General features: G+C 47.2%; 2 protein-coding genes across 2 annotated transcripts; both read right to left on the bottom strand.

Annotated features, from left to right (window-relative positions):
- Nucleotides 1-1,452: 1,452 nt before the first annotated feature.
- On the bottom strand, nucleotides 1,453-10,250 carry POFUT2 (protein O-fucosyltransferase 2). The gene is made up of 9 exons (XM_032189695.1): nucleotides 10,024-10,250; nucleotides 8,977-9,227; nucleotides 7,645-7,789; nucleotides 7,219-7,329; nucleotides 6,556-6,622; nucleotides 5,193-5,318; nucleotides 4,477-4,657; nucleotides 3,504-3,627; nucleotides 1,453-3,326 (listed from the first exon to the last, which is right to left on the bottom strand). Exons 1-9 carry the CDS (start codon nucleotides 10,182-10,184, stop codon nucleotides 3,173-3,175), a joined length of 1,320 nt encoding a protein of 439 aa, XP_032045586.1. The 5' UTR covers nucleotides 10,185-10,250; the 3' UTR covers nucleotides 1,453-3,172.
- YBEY (ybeY metalloendoribonuclease) lies at nucleotides 10,213-11,166 on the bottom strand. The gene is made up of 3 exons (XM_032189696.1): nucleotides 10,834-11,166; nucleotides 10,578-10,646; nucleotides 10,213-10,316 (listed from the first exon to the last, which is right to left on the bottom strand). Exons 1-3 carry the CDS (start codon nucleotides 11,164-11,166, stop codon nucleotides 10,230-10,232), a joined length of 489 nt encoding a protein of 162 aa, XP_032045587.1. The 3' UTR covers nucleotides 10,213-10,229.
- Between the last annotated feature and the right edge of the window lie 30 nt (nucleotides 11,167-11,196).

The raw sequence follows: 11,196 nt of genomic DNA, 5'->3' as shown, positions 1-11,196 counted from the left end.
CTTCTAGATCTTTCTCACAGAAACCACCCCTATTGCCCCCTGCTACCAAAACCTTGCCACGTAAACCCACTACATTCCACCCCTCGCCTCTGTTAAAAGTATAGTTAAGATTAATCACAATATACTCTTACTTTACAATTATCACAGCCTTCACAAACTTCATTTACATCAAAAAGAAAAAGAATTCACCACACCAAAATAAACAAAACACCATCACAGCACCGACAAGGTGGACATTTTACGCACATGCCACCCCTCGTCCCTGAGCCAGCCCCGCAGGTCCCTTCCCAGCCAGCGCTTGGTGGCCCTGTGACAAGGGGCTGCTGCTGGGGCACTGGGAAGCCGTGAGGGGGTGGGTGGTGGGAGGACTGGAGGGGCTGCGGAGGCTGGAGGCTACCAGGGGCCAGGCTGGCAGGAAGGCCCTCAGAGCCAGGCTGGTGGGAAGCCGTGAGGGGATGGGGTGGCAGGAGGGGGCTGAGGGGCGAGGCAGGTGGCAGCGGGTCGCGGGGCCCTTTGTGAGCTGTCATGATGCGGGCCGTGTCCAGGCAACGGGGCACGGGGCCCTTTGTGACCTCAGGGATAGAAATGCTGCTGGCAGCCTGGTTTCCCCACTTTTCCTGGAGGACGAGGCGGGACAGGTCGGGAAGGAGTGGAGCTGCAAGGAGTCCCTGCAGAGCCACCCCATTCCTGCTGCCCGTGTCTTTGGTGCTTCCTGGAAGCGTTTCCCATCCCTGTGGTGGGAGCCCTTGAGGCCAGACCTCAGCAGCATGGCGGGGAGAGACCCCAGCATGCCCAAGCCGGCCTGGACGGAGGAGGAGGAGGCCAAGCTTAATGCCCCCCCAGCGCAGCAGCCCTATGAGCTGACCGAGGTGCAGGTGCTGCAGGCAGGTGAGAGGCCGAGCTGGGCTGAAGGGCTGGCAGCTGCGAGCTGCCTCTGCCCCTTGCCGTCCTCACAGGAGCTGCTGTCCCATGTGGCAAGGGGCTAGGGGAACCGTCCGACCCCATGGGATGAGCAGGGAGAGGCAGGCCGTGGGCAGCCATCCTGTGGCTACAGACCTCTCCTGCGCCATGGCAGCAAGCAGTTTGTGGGGTGCAGGGCTCTCCGCCCTTACCATGCCCCATCTGCTGGGGAACACCTGGCTCCCATGCATGCACAAGAGAGGTTGGGCTCAGTGCCCCCGCTAGTTCCTGGCTCGGGGATCACCCTGCCCGGACAGCATGGTCTTGGCTGTGTCCTCCAGCCTCTCCCACAGACCCTCAGCTCTGTCTGTGCTTGGTCTTCACCAAATCCAGGCTGGGACCAGACAGAATAGGAGCAGCAGCAACATCAGGAGCAGGAGGCCATTGCAGTCGAGCTTTCCTCCCTTGAGCGAGGTCTCTCTGTGCAATTTTTCCTCAAAGGCTGGTAAATCCCCTTGCCAAGATACATAAAATGTTCGAAAGCTTTTTTATTTTAAGTTTTTATTTTTTCCTCAGTGAATGGAGGAACTCCTTACATGTAAGATGTCACCATTGCTTTATATGGCAAACAGGCTGAATGAGAACATTTGACTTGGTGGGCAAAGGCACTGCTTTTAGTTGGGTTCCCCACTTTGTCACCAGAGAGACTCAGCTGCAACAAGGAAATAAATAAACAGCTGGTAAGAACAGGATATCTGTTGCTACTACTGTCTGAGAAGTCTTCGCAGTTTTCACTGCAGTTGCACAGAAGGAAACAGCCTCATTGTCTGGAAGCATCTATGAAACATCCAAAGCACAATGCAGGAGGGTTGTATCTGTGCTCCTGCTCAAGCCAAGGGAAAAAGCAAGTGAAGGTTCTACTAACAGGGAGGTAACCTAGTAAAACTGAATTCGGGAAAAACATCTGACTCACCTCTCAAAACCTCTCTCCATGTCCATTTTTGAAAAAAAGTTTCTCTTGCTTTACAGAGCCATGTGCATCTGCAGGGCAAAAGACCCATCTGAAGCACAAAATGCAGAATACTGCCTAGCAGTCAAATCTGAATGGCAGGAGACTGCAAAAACTAGGATTTGTACTTAAAAAGCATTTCACAAATAGGAGTTGTACTTTCCCTCTGGCTAGTGGTGTAGCACAGTGCTCTTCCCATGTACTACCAGCCAGCTGTCTCCATTGGAGTGCACTATCACCTGCAAGGTACCTAACTGCTCAGCTTATACACATTCTTTTGTGGCCCAATGGCCTTTGTTGTCTTTACTTTTCTTCAGTTTGCTCCCTTCTGAAGCAGAAACTCAGAACATTAATTTGATGAACTACTGGGACGATCTATTTAACTGATACGGAAACTTGAAAGGTCTTTTAGCATGTTCCCTGGCAAAGTATCATGGTCACTTAGCTGAGCGATGCCCAAAAGGTACTGACATTAGCATCAGTCCAACTGAATACACCCTTCAGAGGATGATACGGAAAAGCTTCCTCTGTGAAGAAAAAGCACACGAAACAACACTTATTTTACCACCCTCCAAAACCGGTCTTTGTGCCTCTCTCAGCACAGACCCACTGTGACTGCTATGTGAAGCTTTGCTTCTCACAGCATAGCGCTCACACAGAAGTACCACACCCTCTTCTTTTTACTGAGAATTGACTGGATCAGACAATTTGAATATTGACAACTTGCTAGTCAAAAAGGGAAGATTTTTCCTAAGGAACTGCAGAGTTTACGCACGATCTGCAACTCACACAGTGCAGCTTACAGAAATAAGCTGTACTTCTTGCAGAGATGCAAACACTTAACAAAAAACAATCAGGTAAAGACAGAAATGCAGTACGGACCACAGCTGTGTTACATGTATAGAAGTTGAGCTTTGATCCTCTCCTTCCCTAAGAACTCCGAAGAGAACATTGAGTTGATTCATTACTCAGCTTCAGCACAAAGTTCTGCCTTTCCAATCTTAATTGTAGTGCATGGTATCATCTGTAATCATAGTTATGCTGAGAACTGAATCCCAGGCTGACTTAATTTTCCTTGCTCACATCAGTGTCTGGATAAAAGGATGACTATTGCTTGTGCTTCAAAACGCAGATGTCAAGTAAACACAGAGAAGAGGGGAGAGGACTGAGTTGTAGTTTGGTAAAAGGCATGGATTTCCCTGTAGTCTTTCCTCATTCTCTTGAGCTCACCGGAGTATTAAAGTCCTTGGATTTCTCTATATACTAGTACACAATTTTCCAGTGAGTTGGCTGCTCACAGTTTTTTTCTTTTTCACCGCAAAATCGGTTGTAAGTTGTTTTTGGATCAAATCCCAAGATCTCCCTTTCTTCATGGATCCGGAAGGAAAATGTTGAAACTGAGGTGCCTATAAAATACCTGTGAAAAAAATGAGAAAGGGTTTGTGAAGGTGCCTAGTTTTTAAAATATAAGTAATTGATTTCAGTCCAATTAATTTAAATAAGAGATTTGTAGACAGCTATATCTGGATCAAAAATAATATTCAGGTTTATGACAGTAAAATTTGGCTCCTCAAAGAAAAGGCAAATTCACTACCTTGCATGCGCACAGATCCACTGGTCAATCACAGCCAGCCCCCCGTCTTTGTAGAGTTCTAGCTCCTTCCAACTAGGTTCAAACCTCACCATCTCAGGCAGCAGTTTCTTGAGCAATTCAATCTCTGAAGGAACAAAAACCAAAAATTTGTATCAGAAAGCGCCACTTACTGCTGTCATAAAAATTTTAGTCTTTAAAGAAATCCTGGGTGAACAGTTACAAAGCAAGCAAAGCCAAAATCTACCTACAAACTGTACAATATGTTTGCCAAGCATCACAGTACTGTAGGCAGTGGCTGGAGTCCATGGGGCAGAAACCTGCTGCCAAGGGGACAAATCTCACAGGATGAGGAAACCTGCATGAGGCAGAATGGACAGAGCTACTAGTCTCACCGCCTGCTCCTACAGGGCAGCTGTATCGAGAGGCCTGTAATAACACCAAACTTAAGGTTCGTTCACAGATACAATCCCCTGCATGGGTATCCTAACATCGTGTATTGAAACAGATCCCTAGATACTACTGTAAAGGAGGCGCAAGCACAGGATAAAGCCCACCCTTGGGGGGGTTCTAAGCCTTGGCCACGCACAGCCAGGGCTGCCCCACTCTGATGTTGAGGACAGCCAAGCGGGAAGCTGGGTGTGAAGTTTCAGAAGCCCCTTCCCAGCTGTATGTGCGATTCTCTGAAATACAAAGAAAAAAAGGTGGGCTGGAAGAAAGAAGAGGAGGAACAGGCAAAGATGATGTTGCTTTATTCAATTCACAACCTCCCATTGCAGAGACTGCCAAAGCTCCTATGGGAAATGCTGAACAAATGGTTTAATGCCAACTACTCGTGTTGGAAGGAAACAGCTAGTTGCCCAATCCTGTTCAATGATGGAGACGTGAACTTCTAATCATTTACAAAAAACAAATTGGCAATTACTACGCTCATTCTCAATAGTTATCAATCCCAAACAGACTATAAGTTGCTGACCTTCCTCAACAGCATCAGTGGCTATGAAAACTTTTTCAAGTTTATGTGCTTCCAAGAGGCTGCGGATTTTCTTTACTGCTCCTTGCAGCGAAGGCACATCTTCTCTGTGACCCCAGATGAAGTCTTTCCTTCTGAGATGAACCCCAAGGTATGGACCACCTAGAGCTGTGCCCGTTTTGACCTAAGAGAGAAAAATCAATACCCTTTAATACTTAAGAGTGCCACTACTCAATCACACTGAAAAGACCTGCGAATATGAACATATAATGTCTGAATTACTATAAGTAATTCAGTATTCAGCAGTATTTTGGGACACTTATTGCTCCATTTTGATCTTGGGTGGCCTGCATCACACAGGACAAATTACGGTACAAAATCTTTGAAAGCAAAAATTGCTCTCCTTGACTGAATCCACAACTGGCAGTTTGCTGCTGAACTTTACACCCACAGGTGATACTGCACACAAGAAGAAATCTAAGGGAAGTGAAAAGAGGGTAACAGAAATATGGCACCCAGGCCAGTCAGCCAATTCTCAACAGATTCCAGTAACTCATGTCACACATGGAGAAAAAAAAGAGAGTAGGAACATGCATGTCCACCATGCTCTGAGCAGGGAGAGCTAGGTATGTGCATATCTTTCAGTAATCCCCGCAGTGCATGGCAAATAAAAACGACTTATTACATTTGTTATGGGAAACTGACTGTTAGGATTTTACCTTCATCTGTGTCCAGTCCTCATTGTAATGAGTCCTGTCTGCCTTATCTGTGGATTGAAGATACTTGCTTCTAAACTCATCTCCCGCTACACGCAGGTGTTTAGCAAACACCATACTTCGACGGGTCTGTTGGAGTAAGAACACATGCTGAGTCAGAAAAAGGGAGAGCTAAAAATGAATAAATGGAAATCGTTTCACATACACAGAGCATTCAAGATACTCTTCTAGCATCTTTAAAGAGATTAGCGCTGGCTTTCTAATCTCATTCCAAATTCCTCCAGCAAAACGCTCATATTAAGGGAGGATGTACATGCTGTCTGCTGCAGAATACTCAGGCTGCAGTTCACTGTATGTAAAAGAGAACACAGATGAATGTGTGAGCCTCTACTGACACACTTTCTAAAGTGGATGCTTTCTGTATCTGGCTAGTTCGTTATTTAAAGTACTCGTTTCAAAGTTCCACGTGTCATATTGCTGTTCTTGCCAACTACCTCCACATTTTGCTTCTGCTCCCTGAATCTAGTGCTGGAGTGCAACCTTCAAGGCAGGGCCAACTGTGTACCTCCCAGGCTAAATTTTTTTTGTGATTCTAAGTTTTGGAAAAAAAAAAATCTTCAAAAAAGAAACAGAATCACACAGGGAGTTGCAGTTAAAATACAAGAAAAAAGAATATTTTCCAGAATGTTATAAATATTTTTGAGTCAAATTTTAATTGTTGAGGCAATGTTTAAGTGCCACTGTTAAGAAATGTGTATTATGGATCCATATGGATTTCATTTCTGCTTTTACAGGACTACGTGTCATGCTCAGAAATGATACGAGTCACACTTGTCTGTTTGGAAAGTCATTATCTATGGAAAGTTCGTAATTATTAAACTACTGTTTGGTCCACTTCTGAAAAATATGCCACATATCAAGCAAACAGACAGATATTTATATCTTACAGGACTGAGGTCTATCTAATTTGTTTCTTAATATCATGAGTCACTTCCTTTAGAAATTTTAACCATGTCAAGCACCCCATATCATGCTCTATTTTCCTATGGCTCTAACCTCTAACATTATCAGAAAATTCTTAAAACTTCTCTCATAGGAATTATTTTATTAGACCCTTGGGTCTTTAAACATGTAGAAATATTGCCATCAAAGAAAGAGAGAGACAGAGCTATGACAGTACGGAGCACTATCAGTTACATTAATTCACAGCAGCTTGTAGACCATCTTTAGCATACACTGCTGAAACATAAGACACAAGTTACTTTCAAGAGCATAAAACCAAGGCAAAACAGAAGCGCATACTGGTTATTGAATTTTTATCAAAACCGAAGAGAAAATGTAGAGAAGCTAACTGGAGAATACTCACGTTCCAATAATCTTTCCCTCCGTAGTGGTCATGAAGAAGGTTTTCGGCTCTGTCTAACATCACAGACCTGTTAGAAATTGTAAAACTGAATGTAGTTCCCTGAAGAACAGAATTCACATTATGATGTTTCTTTATACAGCTGCTAGGATAAGGCACAGACCATGATCTATTTGGAAACAGAGCAATGGGAATGAGTGACATGGTGCCAATCTACAGCATACGTGTATAATGCAAATTGTGACCCAGAGACTGCTGAGGAGAGAATGCAATAATGCCACTGTGTATTGCTGCTCTCTTCCTTTGCAAATGTTACTCTTCAATGGGATGATTCTGCTCTGTTCACTGCCTCTTGACACAGCACTGAAGCATAAAGGAAGAAGAGCTAAACACAGGGTACATTAAGCTACCTGAACAAAGAAGAATTAAGAGCTCAAGGGCTTTTCTTCTTAGTTGTTAGCACTGCAACATTTAACATAACATACAGTTATCTGCGTTACCTGTCTTTTAGAGTGCAAATTCCTTTTGTAATGATTTTAATGGACCACCATAACTCAGTGATAAAATGCCACAACAGTGAACACAGTCTGTAAGTTCTTGTTTTTTCCACCTGGCAATGGGCTGTGGGCATGCGATACAACAGGATGGTAACAGAAAGCAACTCACTGTGCTGAGGTATTTTTCAGAAGGATGGGAGCCACAATAGAGGCAGATCCTTGGACAGACATGCAAGACACATTTAGGCCCCGTGTTTCTTCATAACCCCAGAACCATCCCCTGAAACAGAGAAAAAAGTTTTTGTTTCACAGGCTTGTACTTTAAATTAATGCCATACAAATAATGAAACAAATCAGCAGTACACCCTAGAAAGGTGATATATAAGGTAAATAAACCCCACAGCTCCTTTACAGTGTTTTTGCATGAAATTATGACTTATGGGGTTTTAAAACCAAAATTAATTCTAAGCACCTGGATTAATTCCAATCTCTGAACTCACAGACAATACTGCAACAACCACACAAGTCTATTCCATTAAAGCGGCAATTTTTTCATAAATTCAAGAAAAAAACTGACAAGGCTGCTAGATGTTACCTGTAGTACTCATACTTGTCTTTGGAATACATAAGCTGATCAATGCAAGGCCTCTCATCTATTTTTTCCTCCCATGTTCCTTCTTTCCATCCTTCTGCGTAGCTTTGCAGGACATAAATCTGTTCAATAAACGGCCCACCTGACTCTAAGCAGGAGGCAAAACAAAGTATTTACAAGCATGAAAAAACACATGATAAAAGGCACAAAGTAGCATTACTCCTCGTTAAAAAATCTACTGGAAATGCTAACATGACACTAGTCTCTCCCTCATGTTTCCCTGTAAAAAAAGGAAAGGAAAGGGGATGTGGCAACCTGTTAGTTGTACCTAGCTGTGTGTGACTTATTGCGCCAGCAGAAATGAATCACCAACAAAGTGTAACTTTAAAAACTGGATAAAACACACCTTCTGTAGAACAAAAGCAAGTCCTCCTGCCTTTGTTCATATTCCTCCACATGCTTTCTTTGCGCCTCTGTTTTCTGTCATTAGATTATTTTTACTTTTGATTCACGTAAGGTTTGAGTTTGATTCTCTTTATAATCCAGATGAAGCACAGAGATTTTCGATACCATGTTTAGCTGCTACAGGAAAAGGGCCTCTAGGAGAATGACGCATACAAGCACCTCTTACCCTTCTTCCCCTACATTTCAGGGTTTCCAAATTCTTTGCCCTGAAAGGTGGTGGATAAGGATCCCTTCAGAGAGCTTTGCAGAGGTATGACGTTTGGTGGGTTTTATTTCCTTTGCTGAAGACGTTTGTGACACTTGCAGATTTTGGCATTTGGTGGTTAACAGTATGTGGCATTAAATCCTAAAGGAAGCAAACTCGCTGTTTCCATGCTCTTAGGGAAAGTCTTGCTCCTACAAACCATTTTGTACACAAAAAGCAAGGGAAGTGTATTTGGGTATATGTAGCATCGATGCTGAAAAGTCATCTCCCTGAAGATCCTACTTTACAGCCTTTACCGTCCAACCATCTCCAGAAAAAGGTGGCTTCTTTGTATTTTGCAGGCTGTCCCTCTTCCCCTACAGGGTTGTTACTATGGCCAAAATTATCCAGAGCTACCTGACTTTTTATGGGCACCTCTCAAGGGCCCGTAGGAAGTCGAGGGAACAGAAGTGCTAAATGGTGAGCCAAGTGATCTGCCAAATAATTTGGTTATTTTTCCCCCAGTGGTTTGTCACTCAGCATTATTCATTACCATTCCTCCTCCTGACACCTTTAACATATTTTATTTCAAATGAATAAGGATAAAAGCACGGGTAAGGACAAAACTGTGAAGAAAACACCTTAAATGCTTAGTAAATTGTTGATTGCATTATTCCATACTTTACCTGCAAGGAATTGCTCATATTCAATGACAGGGATGTTCCTGTTGAGGCTTGGGATATCAAAAAACTCAGACCAAGGGATTCGAACCTGAAGAATGTCTGGGCTCTGCCAGTGATAAAGACGTCCCCAAGGAGGCAGAACTAACACCCAATTTTCACTTTTCAGCAAAGTCTTTAGGAGTGAAGCGATACGAATATAGACATCTCTGCGAAGGTTGAACCCTTCAGGAGGATTTACGTCATACAAAAGGTATCTGGAGAGAACAAAACAACATCGTAACTTCAGGCAATCATGTGGCACGACTAACAGAAGGGAAATTCTTCCTCTTTCATGAGTTTGTGGTACTCAGGAGATGGAAGGGAGTGGAAGGAGAAGAAGGCTGAGCAGCATGTACTGCATGGGCAGAGGGCCCCATGACGTGCCCCAACAGAGTGGTCCCGATGCCCCTGTCTGGCTCTCCTCTTGTTGAGGTTCTCCTGACAGTTATCAGCAAGGCGGCTTGTGTCACGGGCCTCTCCTGGGGCAAGGGAGGATTCAGAGGGGACGTGAAACGAACACCCTGAGTGTCTTGCACACCCTGAGAGCAATGTTGCATGTGACGAGGGCAATGAAATAACTGACACAATGCTCGGGTTAATTCCTGTGACTCAAACACTGACACAGGAGGACTTGTTCAGATGGGGCAGGGGAGAAAGGCTGTCACTTGTCACAGGAAAGACAGACAGACAGCTCTTGGGGCTGGTAGCCAGAAGAGCTGAGACCCAGGCAGCATCCAGAGCAGGACAGCTACGACAGCACCATCTTCCAGACATGACCCAAACAAAACCATAGGGTGAACAAGGCCTTCTATGTGCCCAGGAGCCCATCGCCCAGAGGTGCTGCCAGCTGCTGCAGAGGGGGACCCTGGGCACTATCACACCGCTGACAACTTCGCAGGACGAGCAGAGACAGTGACGGAGGGGGCCCCGACCCAAGGGACAGCTCTGGCTGGGCCAGGGTGGCAGGCACTGCCTCAGAGGGCGGGCTGGGGATGACAGACTGCTCCTCACCGGGTGCGTGGCGCAGCAGCAGCAGCAGGCAGCGAGGTGATGGTGTGGCCGGCGCGGAGGGCAGCAGGCGGCGGCTGGGCAGCAGCGGGCGGCGGGTGGGCCAGTACAGCCAGGCCAAGCAGCAGCAGCAGCAGCAGGAGGTTGGGGTCGTGCACTGCCATCACTGCACCACGTCGGGGCTCCTGCAGCAGCCTGGCCCCAGCCCCTCAAAAGAGGCCTGCGGTCAGGGGCCGGAGGTTGGTGCCCATGAGCTGGTTCAGCTTCTCCAGGATCTCCTCCTCCTTCTGGTACATCTGTGGGAGGAGAGCAGAGGGGAGAAATGGGCTGCTGAATAACCAGGGCTGAACAGCGGAGCCGTGGCTTGCGGTGGCTCAACACCTGTGTGACAAGCAGCACGACTGCACCAACGTAGACCAAAGCTCTCTGGAGCCGTCCATGACGGGCAGGGCTTGGGGGTCACTCCCTCACGGGAGGTGTGAGAGGGAAACCCTTTCGGTTTTGTGTTGGTGCAAGTCCTGACAGCGTTTGTGTGCCATGCATCCTCCCAAAGGTACCTGCTGCCACTCCGACTTGGTGTTGTGCTGGTAGCCGAGCAAGTGGCACAATCCGTGGGCTGCGGTCACCTGCGCAAGAACAAAGGGGAGATGTCACAAACCTGAGCCCCAAACCTAGGGAACTTCTTCAGGGCGAGGGAGCACTGGGACGGGCTGCGGCGTCTCCTAATCCGGAGACATTCAAGGCTTGGCTGGACGCCCGCTTTGGCAGCGAGGGAGGGATGGGGTGCTCCCTCGCGGTGCCGTCGGGGCTCACCGTCAGGACGCCCTCCAAGTCTTCCCCGGGAGCGTGCCTCGCGATGTACTCCACCCCCAGGAAGACGTCCCCCAGGTGGTACTCGTGGCGGCAGCGCGGCCGCGGCAGCTCGCCGGCCGCCAGGCGGTGCGCGGGGAAGGACAGCACGTCGGTGGGCTCGGGGCGCTGCCGGTAGGCGCCGTTCAGCCTCCGCATCAGCCCGTCGCCGGCGCACACCAGCGCCACGTCGAAGCGGGAGGCGCCCAGCGCGGCCAGCAGGGCGCTGAGGGCGCGGCGCAGCGGGGCGCGGCGCAGGGGCACGGAGCGCTGCGCGTTGCGGATCACCAGGCTCATGGCGGCCGCGGCCCCGCTCCTCGCTCCCCG

Source organism: Aythya fuligula, chromosome 6 (assembly GCF_009819795.1).
Source record: "Aythya fuligula isolate bAytFul2 chromosome 6, bAytFul2.pri, whole genome shotgun sequence".
NCBI lineage: Eukaryota > Metazoa > Chordata > Aves > Anseriformes > Anatidae > Aythya > Aythya fuligula.
Note: the sequence above shows the minus strand (reverse complement) of the source record. Positions and strands in the feature narration are given on the sequence as shown.

Coding starts and splice junctions, on each gene's coding strand:
- POFUT2 (XM_032189695.1), bottom strand. CDS start 10,184: ATGGCAGTGCACGACCCCAACCTCCTGCTGCTGCTGCTGCTGCTTGGC. Junction 9,228..10,023: donor GCTGCTGCGCCACGCACCCG/GTGAGGAGCAGT, acceptor TGTTCTCTCCAG/ATACCTTTTGTATGACGTAA. Junction 3,327..3,503: donor TGGATCTGTGCGCATGCAAG/GTAGTGAATTTG, acceptor TTTTTTTCACAG/GTATTTTATAGGCACCTCAG.
- YBEY (XM_032189696.1), bottom strand. CDS start 11,166: ATGAGCCTGGTGATCCGCAACGCGCAGCGCTCCGTGCCCCTGCGCCGC. Junction 10,647..10,833: donor ACTTGGAGGGCGTCCTGACG/GTGAGCCCCGAC, acceptor GTTCTTGCGCAG/GTGACCGCAGCCCACGGATT. Junction 10,317..10,577: donor CCAAGTCGGAGTGGCAGCAG/GTACCTTTGGGA, acceptor CTCCTCCCACAG/ATGTACCAGAAGGAGGAGGA.